General features: G+C 43.4%; 1 protein-coding gene across 1 annotated transcript in view; it reads left to right on the forward strand.

Moving 5' to 3' along the window:
- LOC129810909 (ankyrin repeat domain-containing protein 13C) overlaps nucleotides 1-20,777 on the forward strand; it is a 92,779-nt gene that overhangs the window by 38,222 nt on the left and 33,780 nt on the right. Inside the window, exon 3 of the mRNA XM_055861900.1 lies at nucleotides 14,671-14,775. Within this exon, the coding sequence (XP_055717875.1) occupies nucleotides 14,671-14,775 (105 nt within the window). The remainder of the gene's footprint in view (nucleotides 1-14,670; nucleotides 14,776-20,777) is intronic.

The following is a 20,777-nucleotide window of genomic DNA, read 5'->3' on the forward strand; positions in this document are numbered from 1 at the left end:
CCCCCCTGTATATAGTCTGGCTATTGTTATTTTACTGCTGCTCTTTAATTACTTGTTACTTTTATCTCTTATTCTTATCCGTATTTTTTTGAAACTGCATTGTTGGTTAGGGGCTCGTAAGTAAGCATTTCACTGTACCTGTTGTATTCAGCGCATGTGACTAATAACATTTGATTTAATTTGATTTAAATCGCCCCGTAGCACACAGCGCTGTTATCATGAAGTGCTTTGAGAGGCTGGTCAAGGACAATATCACCTCTACCTTGCCCGACATCCTAGACCCACTACATTTTGGATATCGCCCAAACAAATCCAAGGGTGACGCATTCGCCATTGCACATTACCCTATTCCACATAGACAATAGGAATACCTATGTGAGGATGCTGTTCATCTGCTTTCAACACCATAGTGCCCACCAAGCTTGTTACTAAGCTCAGTGTTCTGAACCCCTCCCTGTGCAACTGGGTCCTAGACTTCCTGATGGGTTAACCCCAAGTGGTGAGGGTAGGCAACAACATCTCTGCCATGCTGATCCTCAACACGGAGCCCCCCAGGGGTGTGTGCTCAGCCCCCTCCTGTACTCCCTGTTTACCCATTACTGTGTGGCTACGCACTACTCCCAACTCAATCATCAAGTTAGCTGAAGACATTACAGTGGTAGGCCTGATTACCAATAATGACGAGACAGGGAGGCGGTTAGAGCCCTGGCGGAGTGATGCCAGGAAAATAACCTGTCCCTCAACATCAAAAACAAAGGAGGACTACAGGAGACAGAGGAGGCAGCACGCCCCCATCCACAACAACAGGGTTGCTGTAGAGAAGGTCAAAAGCTTCAAGTTCCTTGGCATGCACATCACTGAGGACCTGAAATGGTTCCACCACACCAACACTGTGGGGAAGAAGGCGCAACAGCGCCTTTACAACCTTAGGCGGCTGAAGAAATTTGGCATGGCCCCTAAGACTCTCACAAACTTCTGTAGATGCACCATTGAGAGCATTCTGTTGGGCTGCATCGCTGCCTGGTAGGGAAACTGCAGTTCCTCTGTCCAGTTTCTGTGTTCTTTTGCCCATCTTAATCTTTAATTTTTATTGGCCAGTCTCAGATATGACTTTTTCTTTGCAACTCTGCCTAGAAGGCCAGCATCCCGGAGTCGCCTCTTCACTGTTGACGTTGAGACTGGTGTTTTGCGGGTACTATTTAATGAAGCTTCCAGTTGAGGACTTGTGAGACGTCTGTTTCTCAAACTAGACACTCTAATATACTTGTCCTCCCACTCCTCTTTCTACTCTGGTTAGAGCCAGTTTGCGCTGTTCTGTGAGGGAAGTAGTACACAGCGTACAAGATCTTCAGTTTCTTGGCAATTTCTCGCATGGAATAGCCTTCCTTTATCAGAACAAGAATACACTGATGAGTTTCAGAAGAAAGTCTTTGTTTCCTGTAATTGAACCCACAAATGCTGATGTCCAGATACTCAACTAGTCTAAAGAAGGCCAGATTTATTGCTTCTTTAATCAGAACAACAGTTTTCAGCTGTGCTAACATAATTGCAAAATAATTTTCTAATGATCAATTAGCCTTTTAAAATGATAAACTTGGATTAGCTAACACACCGGGCCATTGGAACACAGGAGTGATGGTTTCTGATAATGGGCCTCTGTATGCCTGTAGATATTCCATAAAAAGATCTGCCTTTTCCAGTTACAATAGTCATTTACAACATTAACAATGTCTACACTGTATTTCTGATCATTTTGAGGTTATTTTAATGGACAGAAAATGTGTTTTTCTTTCAAAAACAAGGGCATTTAAAAGTGACCCCAAACTTTTGAACGGTAGTGTATACTGGATTCTTGACATAGCTCACTGTAATACAGTACAGTGTCTTCAGAAAGTATTCACATCATTATACTTTTTCCACATTTTATTGTGTTACAGTTGATACAATTGTGATTTTTTGTCCCTGGGCTACACACAATATTCCATAATGTCAAAGTGGAATTATGTATTTCAAAATGTTTACAAATGAATAGAAAATGTAAAGCTGAAATGTCTTCAGTCAATGAGTACCAAACCCCTTTGTTATAGCAAGCCTAAATAAGTTCAGGAGTAAAAATGTGCTTAACAAGTCACATAAGTTGCATGGATTCACTCTGTGTGCAATAATAGTGTTTAACATGATTTTTGAATGACTGTGTCATCTCTGTACGCCACACATACAATTATCTGTAAGGTTCCTCAGTCAAGCAGTGAATTTCAAACACAGATTCAACAACAAAGACAAGGGAAGTTTTCCAATGCCTCACAAAGGTGGGCACCTATTGGTAGATGGGTAAAAAGAAAGAAAGCAGAAATTGAATACCCTTTGAGCATGATAAAGTTATTAATTACACTTTGGATGGTGTATCAATACACCCAGTCACTACAAAGATACAGGCGCCCTTCATAACTCAGTTGCCGGAGAGGAAGGAAACCGCTCAGGGATTTCACCAGGAGGCCAATGGTGACTTTAAAATAGTTACAAAGTTTAATGGCTGTGATAGGAGAAACTGAGGCTGGATGAACAACATTGTAGTTACTCCACAATACTAACCTGATTGACAATGTGAAAAGAGGGAAGCATGTACAGAATAAAAATATTCCAAGACATGCACAAGGCACTAAAGTAATACTGAAAAAAATATGTCAAAGCAATTTACTTTTTGTCCTGAATTCAAAGTGTTATGTTTGGGGCAAATCCAATACAACACATTACTGAGTACCACTCTACATATTTTCAAGCATAGTGGTGGCTGCATCATGTTATGGTTATGCTTGTAATTGTTAAGGACTGGGGGGTTTTCAGGATAAAAAATAAAAGGAATGCGCAATTTGACAGAGCTTGAAGAATGTTGAAAAGAATAATGGCAAATGTTGCACAATTCAGGTGTGCAAAGCTCTTATAGGCTGACCCAGAAATAGGGTTGGGCGGTACCTTACCAGGGTATACGGTATTACTGGAAGTGCATACAAGGGGCACTATTTGTTTTCAAATAAAATAAAATAAAATACAATTTTATTGGTCACATACACATGGTTAGCAGATGTTAATGCGAGTGTAGCGAAATGTTTGTGCTTCTAGTTCCGACCGTGCAGTAATTTCTAACAAGTAATCTAACAATTTCACAACAACTACCTTATACACACAAGTGTAAAGGAATGAATAAGAATATGTACATATACATATATGGATGAGCGATGGCCGAACGACATAGGCAAGATGCAGTAGATGGTAAGAGTACAGTATATACATATGAGATGAGTAATGTAGGGTATGTAAACATTATATAAAGTGGCATTGTTTAAGTGACTAGTGATACATTTATTACATCCAAATGTTAATTATAAAAGGGTCAGGAAATTGAGTCTATATGTTGGCAGAAACCACTCAATGTTAGTGATGGCTGTTTAACAGTCTGATGGCCTTGAGATAGAAGCTGTTTTTCAGTCTCCCAGCTTTGATGCACCTGTACTGACCTTGCCTTCTGGATGATAGCGTGGTGAACAGGCAGTGGCTCGGGTGGTTGTTGTCCTTGATGATCTTTTTGGCCTTCCTGTGACATTGGGTGGTGTAGGTGTCCTGGAGGGCAGGTAGTTTGCCCCCGGTGATGCGTTGTGCAGACCTTACTACCCTCTGGAGAGCCTTACTGTTGTGGGCGAAGGAGTTGCCGTACCAGGCGGTGATACAGCCCGACAGGATGCTCTCGATTGTGCATCTGTAAAAGTTTGAGAGTGTTTTTGGTGACAAGCCAAAATTTTCAGCCTCCTGAGGTTGAAGAGGTGCTGTTGCACCTTCTTCACCATGCTGTCTGTGTGGGTGGACCATTTCAGTTTTTCCGTGATGTGTACGCCCGCTGAAGGCCCATTCTGCTAACCTGCTAGGCCTGCTAGCTACCTAGAGCTACCTGGAACCCTACTAATTCCACGACTGGTCTATCGACGTCACCGCACGAAGAGGCAAAACAGACTTACCCCCATCGCGATGTCCCCCAAAGGCTAACTTGCTAGCCCCGGTCTGCTAACTGCTAGCTGGTTTAGCCCCAGCCTACTAACTGTTAGCTTGTTAGCATCGGCCTTGCTAGCATCGGCCTGCTAATCGCCGTGTCCCCAGTCAGCCCAACCAACTCACTGGACCCATATGTTCACTTGGTCTTATTTCACTGTAGGGCCTCTAGCCCTGCTCAATATGCCTTAACCAACCATGTTGTTCCACCTCCTACATATGCGATGACATCACCTGGTTTAAACGTCTCTAGAGACTATATCTCTCTCATCATTACTCAATGCCTAGGTTTACCTCCAATGTACTCACATCCTACCTTACCTTTGTCTGTACACTATGCCTTGAATCTATGCTATCGAGCCCAGAAACCTGCTCCTTTTACTCTCTGTTCCGAACGTGCTAGGCGGCCAGTTCCTATAGCCTTTAGCCGTACCCTTATCCTACTTCTCCTCTGTTCCTCTGGCGATGTAGAGGTTAATCCAGGTCCTGCAGTGCCTAGACCCACTCCCACTCCCCAGGTGCTCTCATTTGTTGACCTCTGTAACCATAAAAGCCTTGGTTTCATGCATGTTAACATTAGAAGCCTACTCCCTAAGTTTGTTTTACTCACTGCTTTAGCACACTCTGCCAACCCGGATGTCTTAGCCGTGTCTGAATCCTGGCTTAGGAAAACCACCAAAAACCCTGAAATCTCCATCGCTAACTATAACATTTTCCGCCAAGATAGAACTGCCAAAGGGGGCGGTTTTGCAGTAGAAAGATAGCCTGCAGAGTTCTGTATTACTATCCAGGTCTGTACCCAAACAATTCGAGTTTCTACTTCTAAAAATTCACCTTTCCAGAAACAAGTCTCTCACTGTTGGCGCTTGCTATAGACCTCCCTCTGCCCCCAGCTGTGCCCTCGATACCATATGTGAATTGAATGCCCCCCATCTATCTTCTGAGCTCGTGCTACTAGGTGACTTAAACTGGGACATGCTTAACACACCAGCCATCCTACAAGCTAAGCTTGATGCCCTCAATCTCACACAAATTATCAATGAACCTACCAGGTACAACTCCAAATCCGTAAACACGGGCACCCTCATAGATGTCATCCTAACTAACTCACCCTCCAAATACACCTCTGCTGTTTTCAATCAAGATCTCAGCGATCACTGCCTCATTGCCTGCATCCGTAATGGATCTGCGACCAAACGACCACCCCTCATCACTGTCCAACGCGCCCTAAAACACTTCTGCAAGCAGGCCTTTCAAATCGACCTGGCCGGGGTATCCTGAAATGACATTGACCTCATCCCGTCAGTAGATGATGCCTGGCTATTCTTTAAAAGAGCCTTCCTCACCATCTTAAATAAGCATGCCCCATTCAAAAAATGTAGAACTAGGAATAGATATAGTCCTTGGTTCACTCCAGACCTGTCTGCCCTTGACCAGCACAAAATCATCCTGTGGCGTTCTGCATTAGCATCGAATATCCCCCGTGATATGCAACTTTTCAGGGAATTTAGGAACAAATATACACAGGCAGTTAGGAAAGCTAAGGCTAGCTTTTTCAAACAGAAATTTGCATCCTGTAGTACTAACTCAAAAAAGTTCTGGGACACTGTAAAGTCCATGGAGAGGAAGAGCACCTCCTCCCAGCTGCCCACTGCTCTGAGGCTAGGAAACACTGTCACCACCGATAAATCCACTATAATTGAGAATTTCAAGAAGCATTTCTCTACGACTGGCCATGCTTTCCATCTGGTTACCCCTACCCAGGTCAACTGCCAGGCACCCTCCACAGCAACCCGCCAAAGCCCCCACCATTTCTCCTTCACCCAAATCCCGATAGCTGATGTTCTGAAAGAGCTGCAAAATCTGGACCCCTACAAATCAGCCGGGCTAGACAATCTGGACCCTCTCTTTCTAAAATTATCTGCCGAAATTGTTGCAACCCCTATTACTAGCCTGTTCAACCTCTCTTTCGTATCGTCTGAGATTCCCTAAGATTGGAAAGCTGCCGCGATCATCCACCTCTTCAAAGGGGGTGACACTCTAGACCCAAACTGCTACAGACCTATATCTATCCTACCCTGTCTTTCTAAGGTCTTTGAAAGCCAAGTTAACAAACAGATTACCGACCATTTCGAATCCCGCTGTACCTTCTCCGCTATGCAATCTGGTTTCAGAGCTGGTCATGGGTGCACCTCAGCCACACTCAAGGTCCTAAACGACATCATAACCACCATCGATAAGACACATTACTGCGCAGCCGTATTCATCGACCTGGCCAAGGCTTTCGACTCTGTCAATCACCACATTCTTATTGGCAGACTCGACAGCCCTGGTTTCTCAAATGATTGCCTCGCCTGGTTTACCAACTACTTCTCTGATAGAGTTCAGTGTGTCAAATCGGAGGGCCTGTTGTCCGGACCTCTGGCAGTCTCTATGGGGGTGCCACAGGGTTCAATTCTCGGGCTGACTCTCTTCTCTGTATACATCAATGATGTTGCTCTTGCTGCTGGTGATTCTCTGATACACCTCTACGCAGACGACACCATTCTGTATACTTCTGGCCCCTCTTTGGACACTGTGTTAACTAACCACCAGACGAGCTTCAATGCCATACAACTCTCCTTCCGCCTCCAACTGCTTTTAAACGCAAGTAAAACTAAATGCATGCTATTCAACCGATCACTGCCAGCACCTGCTCACCCGTCCAGCATCACTACTCTGGACAGCTCTGACTTAGAATACGTGGACAACTACAAATACCTAGGTGTCTGGTTAGACTGTAAACTCTCCTTCCAGACTCACATTAAGCATCTAAAATCCAAAATTGAATCTAGAATCGCCATCCTATATCGCAACTCATGCTGCCAAACATACCCTTGTAAAACTGACCATCCTACCGATCCTCGACTTCGGTGATGTCATCTATAAAATAGCCTCCAACACTCTACTCAACAAACTGGATGCAGTCTATCACAGTGCCATCCGTTTTGTCACCAAAGCCCCATACACTACCCATCGTTGCGACCTGTACGCTCTCGTTGGTTGGCCATCGCTTCATACTCGTCGCCAAACCCACTGGCTACAGGTTATCTACAAGTCTCTGCTAGGTAAAGCCCCGCCTTATCTCAGCTCACTGGTCACCATAGCAGCACCCACTCGTAGCATGCGCTCCAGCAGGTATATCTCACTATTCACCCCCAAAGCCAATTCCTCCTTTGGTCGTCTTTCCTTCCAGTTCTCTGCTGCCAATGACTGGAACGAACTGCAAAAATCTCTGAAGCTGGAAACACTTATCTCCCTCACTAGCTTTAAGCACCAGCTGTCAGAGCAGCTCACAGATTACTGCACCTGTACATAGCCCATCTATAATTTAGCCCAAACAACTACCACTTCCCCTACTGTATTTATTTATTTTGCTCCTTTGCACCCCATTATTTCTATTTCTACTTTGCACATTCTTCCACTGCAAATCTACCATTCCAGTGTTTTACTTGCTATATTGTATTTACCTCGCCACCATGGCCTTTTTTTGCCTTTACCTCCGTTATCTCACCTCATTTGCTCACATTGTATATATACTTATTTTTCTACTGTATTATTGACTGTATGTTTTGTTTATTCCATGTGTAACTCTGTGTTGTTTTATGTGTCGAATTGCTATGCTTTATCTTGGCCAGGTCGCAGTTGCAAATGAGAACTTGTTCTCAACTAGCCTACCTGTTTAAATAAAGGTGAAATAAAAATACAATAAAAAATAAACTTTGAGGATCTTAAAACTTTCCATCTTCTCCACTATTGTCCCGTCGATGTGGATAGGGGGGTGCTCCCTCTGCTGTTTCCTGAAGTCCACGATCATCTCCTTTGTTTTGTTGACGATGAGTGTGAGGTTATTTTCCTGACACCACACTCCGAGGGCCCTCACCTCTTCCCTGTAGGCCGTCTCGTCGTTGTTGGTAATCAAGCCTACCACTGTAGTGTCGTCTGCAAACTTGATGACTGAGTTGGAGGAGTGCATGGCCACGCAGTCATGAGTGAACAGGGAGTACAGGAGAGGGCTGAGAACACACCCTTGTGGGGCCCCAGTGTTGAGGATCAGAGGGGTGGAGATGTTGTTTCCTACCCTCACCACCTGGGGGCGGCCCGTCAGAAAGACCAGGACCCAGTTGCACAGGGCGGGGTTGAGACCCAGGGTCTCGAGCTTAATGACGAATTTGGAGGGTAATATGGTGTTAAATGCTGAGCTGTAATCGATGAACAGCATTCTTACATAGGTAATCCTCTTGTCCAGATGGGTTAGGGCAGTGTGCAGTGTGATGGCGATTGCGTCGTCTGTGGACCTGATGGGGCGGTAAGCAAATTGGAGTGGGTCTAGGGTGTCAGGTAGGGTGGAGGTGATATGATCCTTGACTAGTCTCTCAAAGCACTTCATGATGACGGAAGTGAGTGCTACGGGGCGATAGTTGTTTAGCTCTGTTACCTTAGCTTTCTTGGGAACAGGAACAATGGTGGCCCTCTTGAAGCATGTGGGAACAGCAGATTGGAATAGGGATTGATTGAAAATGTCCGTAAACACACCAGCCAGCTGGTCAGCGCATGCTCTGAGGACGCGGCTAGGGATGCTGTCTAGGCCGGCAGCCTTGCAAGGGTTAACACGTTTAAATGTTTTACTCACGTTGGCTGCGGTGAAGGAGAGCCTGCATGTTTTGGTAGTGGGCCGTGTCCGTGGTACTGTATTGTCCTCAAAGCGAGCAAAGAAGTTGTTTTGTTTGTCTGGGAGCAAGACATCAGTGTACGCGACGGGGCTGGTTTTCTTTTTGTAGTACGTGATTGACTGTAGACCCTGCCACATACGTCTCTTGTCTGAGCCGTTGAATTGCGACTCTACTTTGTCTCTATACTGACGCTTAGCTTGCTTGATTGCCTTGCGGAGGGAATAGCTATACAAACACTATACTGTTTGTATAGCTATTCCCGCCGCAAGGCAACCCTTGCTCGAATTTCATATACCTTGTTGTCAAGAGACTGGACATTGGTGAATAGTATTCTCCGGAGCGGTGGGCGGTGTGCCCGTCTACGGAGCCTGACCAGAAGACCGCTCCGTCTGCCCCTTCTGCGGCGCCGTTGTTTTGGGTTGCCTACTGGGATCCGATCCATTGTCCTGGGTGGTGGTCCAAACAGAAGAACCGCTTCGGGAAAGTCGTATTCCTGGTTGTAATGTTGGTAAGTTGATGTTGCTCTTATATCCAATAGTTCCTCCAGGCTGTATGTAATAAGGCTTAAGATTTCCTGGGGTAACAGTGTAAGAAATAATACGTAAAAAAACGAAATACTGCATTGTTTCCTAAGAACGCGAAGCGAGGCGTCTCTCTCTCTGTCGGCGCCAAACTTTTTCTTTTTGATGCACCAAACAATTTTGGGAACAGGGATCTTGATCCAGCAGGGGTTTGAATTTCTCTAGTCTGGGTACCAATCTTTTTGGCTAACATTCCACTCCCTGCCACTCCATGTCATTGCCAAAGAGACTGGCCTTTCGGCAATCTCAATGAACAATATGCAGCTGGATTTACAGTGGAGTTGCTCAATGGTTGTTGAAAATAGCATTCATATTTTTCATTACAACATGTGGCACCTCAAAAACAAACATTTAGCTATTAGCTAGGCAAGCTAATGTATTTTGAGGCTTAAAATCAAAGCAAAGAGGTTTTGTGGTTGGAATTGCAGTATGTATTTTGTTTGAGAATGTAGACAAGTGGTGGGGAGTCTACTTCAAAATAATCGATTCTTCAACTCCTTGCCCTTCGACTCCCATTTCTGGGTGTCAACCTTCTCCTAAGATTCAGTATTTTTTCAACGGAGGAAACTAGTTGCTGTAGTCTACTTTGAGAACACAAACTCTCGCATCTTTCACAGCAAAGAAAGAGCGAGCTAGCAACTCCAACCACAGGAGTCGGAGTCTACTCCAAGAATCCTGGAGTCGTGCACCACTAATTAAGACGTCAGCTAGCATCTTTTGACTGACTGGTTTGTCGAGACAAACAAAAAAATGTGTGCTTAATGTGTGCTTAGCAACCAGATACCAACTGTTCTGTGGGTAGAAAAAAAGTTATGGAGTTCCAATATTTTGATAATTGTTGTGATTGGAGGATACATTGTGAGGGTTATCGAATTAGGATCGACCCCTCTGCTTTCCTCAATCTCATGGCAATGACAAGGAGTGGCAAGGAACCCATAGGATGACAATGCCTCCATCCACAGAGCATGAGTGATCACAGAATGGTTTGATGAGCATGCAAACGATGTAAACCATATGCCATGGCCATCACCAGATCTCAACCCAATTGAACACTTATGGGAGATTCTGGAGTGGTGCCTGAGACAGTGTTTTCCACCACCACCAACAAAACACCAAGTGATGGAATTTCTTGTGGAAGAATGGTGTCGCATCCCTCCAGTAGAATTCCAGACAGTTGTAGAATCTATGTCCTATTAAGACACTTTATGTTGCCATTTCCTTTATTTTGGCAATTACCTGTAGATCAGAGGCATTCGCTGTGAGTGCATCAGTACGATTTTCTCATGAACAGAGAGTGGTTTTTTTCTGCCATCTCATTGTCATCGTCTGGGTTTGGCCGTGGTAGGCCGTCATTGTAAATAAGAATTTGTTCTTAACTGACTTGCCTAGTTAAAAAAAGGTTACATTTGATTAAAAAATATATATAAATTGTGTGGAAGACACAACCTCCAGAAATACAAACTGTGTGCTTGACGGTTGTGCCGAGGAGGAGAATTTCCCATTCTCATGACTAAGGGAGGAATGTCTTGGGCATTTTCTGTGACGTTTGGCAGAGTAACTAGGCAGAACAATACGTTTAGACTTGATTGAAAGAGATTAAACTTGGGTTCGATTAGTTTGGTAACAGGGCTGTCTGGTTGACACACGTGAACAGGATAACGAAACGCATTATTGTTCCACACAGAAGAGCATCCATGTGTTTTTTCTTCAATGATTAGAGTCATCCATTGTAACAGGTTGCCAAACAAGGAGTGATGAAAGTCCCAGTTCCTGCCCATGAAACACCTGGCCTATATATTTTCCATTCAGCGGATTGTTGACAATTTCCGCATTTGACCTGCTTGTTTGGTGCTATAAATGGCATTAGCCAAAAAACATAGTTGCATGGAAGCCACCATTTGAATTAAGATGTCACTGCTATATTGACAGTCAGAACAACGGGCTCCATTTTCTCTCTCTATTGTTGTTGACAAATTACCCAACCCAGGAAGTAGAGAACTTATGTTATTCACATGCTGCTGTGCTGCTTCCTGTATAAATATAGGCAAGGCCTGCGGGTTTGGGCTGTTGTATTGTCCCATCAGAGTACACATGTTTACTTCCTGGCCTAGGATATGTTCTGGTCAAGCCAGAGATCAAAAATCAAATTTCCTACAGACATCATCCCGCTGGGCAAAAACTGGTTGAATCAACATTGTTTCCATGTTATTTCAACGGCAAGTTATAAGTTATAAGCCTGTATGAATGCATGAGGTCATGTTGTTTAACAGAACAGTTCTGGGTCATCCCACAAAATGAGTCCCTTTTGGGTAGTTCGACTTGGTAAAAAAAACATTCACTTAATTTTAACATTTTTCACGACGAACACATTCAACTTAATAAAAAACATGTTTTCCCATTTTAAGAGGTTAAATAAAGAATGTATTATAGTAAGTGCCTATTAAAGGGGAATAAATTCCGGAAATTTGTCTGTGCCTAAACCTCTTTGACTCATTGTTGGACTGTCTGTCACAGTGTGCACCTCTCTCACTCAGGGAGAGTGCAAGCAGAGCTAGAGCCTGCTATGTCATAAGGTTATGTTACTGCAACTCTAGATAGAACTTTGTGGAATAATGCAAATCTACTGAAAAATGTTGTCACAGCGATCGTACTAAATTCTGGAAGCCCAATCGATTGTGAGATATGGCATATACATTTTATGTGATAAATGTCGCAATTTGAACTTTTATGAGATCTGTGCCAAGCAAGGAGGAAACAGCAGGCCATAGGCTTAGTGCTCATACGACAACACACACACAAGGGGAACTCCTCATAAACACAACACACTAGGAAGTTTTCAAAATACATCAGACTTTAGCACATCACCCAACACAACATGCCTTTTACTATATTGTCAGAAGCATCATCAGTCGTTGGTCGTAGCCCGTTTCATTTCTCTCTTTCAATGCATTTATCTGGAAACCAAGCAGAAATGCTGTCCGCTAAAGATCGCATTGTAGACACACAAATACATTAAAAGATAATTGTCGATCTGATCAGAAACACTGTACTCGCAATCTTTATCTCCTAAGTGGTGTTACTGTTTTTTTGTTCTAATGTTTGAATATATTGCTCAAAAGCTATAAGGGGGAGAGGGGCACATAGCTAGCTCCAGCTCTGCCTCTGCTCTCTCTGAGTGACAGAGGTGCGCACTGTGATAGACTGTCCAATAGTAAGTCAAGAAGGTTTAGGCATGTCACGTTCCTGACCTTATTTCCCTTGTTTTGTATTTAGTATGGTCAGGGCGTGAGTTGGGGTGGGTTGTCTATGTGTGTTTTTCTATGTTGGGGTTTTGTGTTCGGCCTGGTATGATTCTCAATTAGAGGCAGCTGTCAATCGTTGTCCCTGATTGAGAATCATACTTAGGCAGCCGGGGTTTCACGTTTGGTTTGTGGGTGTTTGTTTCCTGTGTCAGTGTTTGTGCCACACGGGACTGTTACGGTTAGTTTGTTTGTTATTTTGTATTGTGTCTTGTTTTCGTGGATATTAAAATCATGGAAACTTACCACTCTGCACATTGGTCCTCCGATCCTTCTCGCCTCTCCTCGTCTGAGGAGGAGGAAGAAATAGACATCCGTTACAAGGCACTTAGACAAATGTCCGAAATATGCAATTATTCCCCTTTAAGTGCCAAATAAAGTAGCAGGGTTGACTGTAACAGTGCTGACAAGTTCATCTTAAATCAGCCATAAATCCCCTTTGACAGGGCGAGTGGACCCTTGTGTGCAACAAGGAAGGGCAATTGAATGCAAGCTTCACAAAAATGTTAAAACATTTCTAGCATGTCTATCTATGGGTAACAGGATTGAGGTGTTTTGTTCGACCCACTCAATTTGCCACCAGAAAATGGCCAAAAAGAGTAGAACTCACTTGCTTTTACGCTATGATTTGACTATTAGATGTGCAATGTTTATTTTGATAATTAGAATAAAAAATGAATAGTTTCACTGGTGGCGTGTATTCATGGATGCCAAGACTTCCGCCCAAAAATTAGCAAGAAAAATGTTTTTTTTTAAATATTTGAAATAATTTATCTTTCGTCTCTGTGTTTCATAAATTTCCTTCAATAGGCTGAATGTATCTCACCGGAGATAGCATCCGAGCGAGCAAAACAGCACCTCTCTGCCTCTGTATGTGTAGGCCATCTATTTTGATCTTCAGAAATGACTTTGTCGAAACAACAAAATAACTAGGGCTTTACAGTGATGGTGAAAACTTGGAAAAACTTTGGGGTTAAGTGGGTTAAACTCTTCCAAGAAGTCACAAAGACTGCACAGAGGGACATGCTGAATTCTGATACATTACCAAGTCTTTATTAATATAAAACATGATGCATTGAATTGTCCATGGGGTCTCTATATTAAATAGCACTTCATTTAATATACAGGCTTTTAAAATCCAATATTGGTGCACAATTTCTACTTAAAATACCAAAAGGACTCAAAACAGACTCATTTCGTGGAACGACCCTTCTATTTCCATCCCATTCTTCCTCCCTATCTGACCCTCCACTATTCTCAGGTTTAGATGAATGATTCTCTACTGCTACAAAGCATTTGTCTCCTTTATTATTTGACATGAAAACCTAGTACACAGAAAGAGAGAGCCTCACAGTGGAAGGTATGACAGTACATTCCCTTTGTAAAATCAGAATGAAATAGTCGGATTGGGATGGCTAAGACTTCAGATACAATCCTATGAGGCCTTTTCGAAGGTCTATGTGACCAAAATGTTGCATTTTGTCAGTAAATATATGAATTTGAAGATAACTATATTTGAAGTGAAGCATACACAACACTTTATTGCAAAATTCAATTTCTGGAAGCTTTCCCTGGAGAAGGGAAGTTAAAAGTCTAAATTAGAGCTTGTTCCGACATGGGCATGGTGTCAGGTTGGAGATAAAATTAGCTTTCAGGGCCTCTTTTGTCTGTTTCATGGGAAAGCTCAGTGGAGTTTGAATGAAATACTTCACAGGAGAAGGCTGGTGGGACGTTTTTGGTGAGAAACATGGTGTACTGTTGACTTGTCATTATTTGCTCGTTTCAGGCTTCAGGCTATGAAGAAACCGTTACACATAACACAGTTGTTAAAGATTTTGGAGGTTAATAATTTTCCATTTTCCATGCTTGACCCTTGTCCCCTCTAGTCGGTCCACACTGGGCCATGTAGCAGCGCAAATCAGATTAACCATTGACAAATTGTCAATTAACCAACAAGGCAGTGCTCTTTCCCACTAGCTCTGTCTCTCTCTCTGTAATAAGTCAATTATTGTTTCTTCTTGTCTCTTTTTCCCACAGAGTGTGCCCATCTGCTGCTGGCCCACAATGCACCAGTGAAGGTGAAGAATGCTCAAGGGTGGAGTCCCCTCGCCGAAGCCATCAGCTACGGAGAGCGACAAATGAGTAAGCAACTACTCCCTGACTCATATACTGGCACTATTGTCACTGTACTGAGACCATAAATCCTGACCACCGATGTCTATTGCCTTCCTAATGAAAATGATTTGGCCTCAGTTGGTTTCCATGAAGGATTTTGGTATCAGAAGTGCATCTTTTCTTGAGGGCCCCACCTGTGTGGGACAGAAAACAACACGTAGGGGGAAACACGGTGCCACTTCCGATCAACAGATGCTTTGTGTTTTCCTCCACATGGCTCTCAGAGTGGGCACCAAGCCGTCCTCTTTGTCTGTCAGAGAGGCGGAAATTCCTCAAGGATCTCAGGCTTTTGTGTTCAGATGAAAAATAATACATTAGAAAATGCAAGCCTCTCGCTCTGCCCTGTGTGTCCCACAGGCATGGCCTGGCAGTGTTACAGTGCCTGCAGAAAGTATTCGTACACCTTGACTTATTCCACATTTGGCTGTAACAATTTTTCTCACCCATCTACACACAATACCCCATAATGACCATTTTTGGCAAATGTATGGAAATTAATATTCACACCCCTGAGTCAATACTTTGTAGAAGCACCTTTGGCTGCGATTACAGCTGTGAGTCTTTCTGGGTAAGTCTCTTGAGAGATTTCCACACCTGGATTGTGCAACAATTGCCGATTATTATTTTCAAAATTCTTTAAGCTCTGTCAAATTGGTTGTTGATCATTGCTAGACAACACTTTTCAGGTCTTGCCATAGATTTTCAAGTAGATTTAAGTCAAAACTGTAACTTGGCCACTCAGGAACATTTACTGTCTTATTGGTAAGCAACTCCATTGTAGATTTAGCCTTGTGTATTAGGTTATTGTTCTGCTGAAAGGTAAGTTCATCTCCCAGTGTCTGGTGGAAAGTAGACTGAACCAGGTTTTCCTCTAGGATTTTGCCTGTGCTTAGCTCCATTCCATGTATTTTTTATCCAGAAAATATCCCCTATCCTTAACAATTATAAGCATATCCATAACATGATGCAGCCACCACTAGGCTAGAAAATATGGAGTGTGGTACTCAGTAATGTGTTGTATTGGATTTGCTCCAAACATAACACTTTGTATTCAGGACCAAAAGTTAATTGCTTTGCCACATTCTTTGCAGTATTATTTTAGTGCCTTGTTGCAAACAGGATACATGTTTTGGAATATTTGTATTCTCTACAGGCTTCCTTCTTTTCACTCTGTCAATTAGGTTAGTATTGTGGAGTAATTACAATGTTTTTGATCCATTCTCAGTTTTTTCCTCTCACAGCCATTAAACTCTGTAACTGTTTTAAAGTCACCATTGGCCTCATGGTGAAACCCCTAAGCGGTTTCCTTCCTCTCCAGCAACTGAGTTTGGAAGAACGCCTGTATCGTCGTAGTGACTGGGTGTATGGCTGCACCAACCAAAGTGTAATTAATTACTTCACCATGCTCAAAGGGATATTCAATGTATGCTTTTCTTTTTACCCATCTACCAATAGGTGCCTTTCTTTACGAGGCATTGGAAAACCTCTCTGGTCTTTGTGGTTGAATCTGTTTTTGAAATTCACTGCTCGGTTGAAGGATCTTATACATACTGTAATTGTATGTGTCGGGTATAGAGATGAGGTAGTCATTCAAAAATCATGTTAAACACCATTATTGCACATAGAGTGAGTCCATGCAACTTATTATGTGATTTGTTAAGCACATTTTTACTCCTGAACTTATTTAGGCTTGCCTATTTTCAAATGGATTGAATAATTTAATCGAGACATTTCAGCTTTTCATTTCTTAACATAATTCCACTTTGAAATAATGGGGTATTGTGGGTAGGCCAGTGACCAAAAGTCCACATTTTATACATTTTAAATTCAGGTTGTAAAACAACAGCATTTCTAAAAAGTCAAGGGGTGTGAATATTTTCTGAAGGCACTGTATGCCAATTCCCCAAGCTTGTAGAGATATTTCTGTCTCATCTTGACCCCGTATTTGTATTTTTATTTCTAACCTCTGTCCGGTTGCAAAGCAACTCTTGGTTTGTGAATCAAAGTAGATTCCTTTATATGGGGAGAGGAACTGAACTGTTCTTCCATTTTGAAGAGGTCTTTTGACACCCCTGGTCATGTTGGCTGTGGGAAAAGGAAAACCGGGAAAACTAGTGTTTTTTTTCTCAAAACGGATTCAGCTTCACACGGGTGACACAGATTGGGACTGCATTCTGTCACTTTGACCGTATTCTGTCACTGACCGAGGCCAACCACTGGCCACTGTTATGGACCTTACTCAGCACAAAGGGAGCTTTTGAAGTGTTAAAGCGAGTGAGAGACAGAGCAGGTGGCTCTGGATGGAACATTGGACTCAAAAAGGGACTAGAATGACGTATCTTTTGAAGCTGTTCCTCTTTCCTCCCCTTATTTCATTTGGCTGTCCATCACTGTCTCTCTAGCCTTGTGAACTTCTACTTGTCAGAATAATGATAGCTGAGTTAGCAGAAGCATCAATTTACTCTTTGACTGACCGTTCTAACTCTTAAAGTACACACCGCCCCAACTTCTTTCCTCTATGGCCGGCTTTGATGTATTTTGGGTGTGTAAGAAGCCAGAGGTTTTATAAACTTCTCCCTCTTTTTTCCGCATGGATCCTGACTGTACAACTATGAGAGGAGGAGTGTGCTTTTATGGATTTATTTGGGTCTTTGGTTGCGCTGCAGCCAAAGCCCTGTGGTATGAACCAGGGTACACCATGGCTGACCTCTATAGTCTGTACTGTACATGGCTACCCAGCATCCATTTGGCCTGTGTGACATAGTAACTGTTTCAAAGGAGAGGCACTCTCATTCATTTTAAAAACAGATACTTTTAAAATATATTCTAGAATTAAATAAACAACTAGGTCTACCAGTTTTGAAAGGAGCAAAAATTGCACATCTCTTTAGAAATTACTATAATGTTCGGCTACACTTCGACTTGTATTGGTCGATGCACGCACCTACCAGTGGTGGAAAAAGTACTCAATTGTCATACTTAAAAGTAAAAGTAAAGATACCTTAATAGAAAGTGACTCAAGTAAAAGTTCAAGTCCCCCAGTAAAATACTACCTGAGTAAAAGTCTAAAAGTATCTGGTTTTAAATGTACTTAAGTAGAGTGGTGGAAAAAGTAATTAATTGTCATACTTGAGTCGAAGTAAAAAGTGAAAGTAAATGCTATACATCAAATTCCTTATGTTAAGCAACCCAGAATACACATTTTATTCATTTATGGACAGCCAGGGGCACACTCCAACACTCAGACATAATTTACAAACGCAGTATTTGTGTTTAGTGAGTTCAGAGGCAGTAGGGATGACAACGCGTTATATTGATAGGTGCGTAAATTAGACCATATTGCTGTCCTGCCTAGGCATTCAAAATTTAACGAGTACTTTTGGGTGTCAGGAAAAATGTATGTGAGTAAAAAGTACATATTTTCTTTAGAAACGTAGTGGAGTAAATGTTGTAAAAAATATAAATAGTAAAGTATAGATACCCAAATAAAACTACTTAAGTAATAGTTCAAAGTATTTTTACTTAGTTCATTTACACCACTGGTACCTACCTTCTGACTCACTAACTGTCTAATTTCAAGGCATCATGGGGCATTGTTATCACACTGATATCCTCGCTTAAATGAATCACTTTTATTCCTGGCAGTTGACTCCTGGGATTGTTACACATTGTAAATGATTACAGTAGGCGCATAATCCTGGCCCTGTGATATGACCTGGTAGGAGAGTAGCACTGAAGGAAACAGTGGCTGCTTTCCCTATTCAGTAATATAAAATGGAGTAGGTAGTTAACATGGTTCGCCTAGAAAAGCACTGCCCAGTGTTTCTGAAACATTAGCAGGTTCAGCACTTTTCTGAATCTGGTAGGGAAGTGGGAGCTGTCTGTGTGAGGATGGAAACATCTGAGTGAATGAGGCCACTGAAAGATGCTGATATCACACTTTTCCAGGAAGTACTGGTCTGGTCTTTTTAGAGATTCTAAAATCCCGTATTCAAAGTGCCCTTTCTGATTTCTAAAAAGACAAGACCAGTACTCTGCCCTACAAAGGCAAAACGCAGTAACTACATTTTTCAGACTGAAATCAGGCTTTATAATATCTGTTTTATCTTGTGATAAAGTGTCCTGGTTCAATTATGTTCAATTTGTTCAATTATGTTCAGAGAAAATAGAGTGTAAAATGTGCAATAACTAAAAACCAAGGCAAACAGCAGTAACTGAAGTTACTGCACGTTGGCTTTGTTCCACTGTGTTGTGACTGCAGGTATCCGCTCTGCCATACAAAGGCAAAGAGCAGTAACTACACAAACAGTGAAACTGAGAAAATGTATTTAAAGTTTATTAGCTGTCCAGCCAAATATGTTGTAAGTAGATAAGTGATAATGCACTGATGTATTATCTTATTATGAAGTACATTTTTATGCATATCTGTTATAGCTGTCGCTCTCCTCATCCTCAGATGAGGTGAGGAGAGAAGGATCTTCGGACCAAAATGCGGAGTCAGGGAAATAAGCAATTTTTATTACAAATACGACGTAGACTAAACAAAACAAAACACTTTCAAAACTTACAAAATAACAAAACGACGTTGACGCAACCTGAACATAAACTTACATAGACAAACGTAAACTCACGAACAGGAACGGACATCGAAACATACGAACAGCCAAACAGCTCCAAAAGTGAATACATCGAAACAACACGAAGACATCACAGGAGACAATCACCCACAAACACACAGTGATAATGCCCTACCTAAATATGACTCTTGATTAGAGGAAAATGCAAACCACCTGCCTCTAATCAAGAGCCATACCAGGCAAACCGAAACCAACATAGAAACAGGTAACATAGACTGCCCACCCAAAACACATGCCCTGACCAAAAACACATAAAAACTAACATAAATAGGTCAGGACTGTTACAGTACCCCCCCCCCAAGGTGCGAACGCCGGGCGCACCAGCACAAAGTCCAGGGGAGGGTCCGGGTGGGCAGTTGACCACGGTGGTGGTTCCGGTTCCGGACGCTGTCCCCATACCACCATAGTCACTCCCCTCTTCTGTCTACCCCTACCACTGACCACCCAAACATTACCTTCCCCTAAATAATCAGCTAGCACCGGAACAAGGGGCAGCACCGGGACAAGGGGTAGCACCGGGACAAGGGGCAGCACAAAAACAAGGGGCAGCACCAGGATAAGGACCATCACTGGAATAAGGGGCAGCACCGGGACAAGGGGCAGCACCGGGACAAGGGGCAGCACCGGGACAAGGGGCAACACCGGGACAAGGGGCAGATCCCGGCTGAAGGACTCTGGCAGGTCCTGTTTGGACGGCTCTGGCAGGTCCATGCTGGCTGACGGCTCTCGACGCTCATGGCAGACTGACGGCTCTCTACGCTCATGGCAGGCTGACGGCTCTCGACGCTCATGGCAGGCTGACGGCTCTCGACGCTCATGGCAGGCTGACGGCTCTCGACGCTCATGGCAGGCTGACGGCTCTCGACGCTCATGGCAGGCTGACGGCTCACGACGCTCATGGCGCTCTGACGGCTCTGGCTGCTCATGGCTCTCTGACGGCTCTGGCTGCTCATGGCTCCCTGACGGCTCTGGCTGCTCATGGCTCTTTGACGGCTCTGGCTGCTCATGGCTCACTGACGGCTCTGGCTGCTCATGGCTCACTGACGGCTCTGGCTGCTCATGGCTCGCTGGCGGCTCTGGCAGATCCTGTCTGGTTAGCGGCTCTGGCAGATCCTGTCTGGTTGGCGGCTCTGGCAGATCCTGTCTGGTTGGCGGCTCTGGCAGATCCTGTCTGGTTGGCGGCTCTGGCAGATCCTGTCTGGTTGGCGGCTCTGGCAGATCCTGTCTGGCTGACGGCTCTAGCGGCTCCTGTCTGGCTGATGGCTCTAGCGGCTCCTGTCTGGCTGACGGCTCTGTAGGCTCATGGCAGACGGGCGGCTTTGCAGGCTCATG

This window comes from Salvelinus fontinalis, chromosome 14 (assembly GCF_029448725.1).
Source record: "Salvelinus fontinalis isolate EN_2023a chromosome 14, ASM2944872v1, whole genome shotgun sequence".
Classification (NCBI taxonomy): Eukaryota; Metazoa; Chordata; class Actinopteri; order Salmoniformes; family Salmonidae; genus Salvelinus; species Salvelinus fontinalis.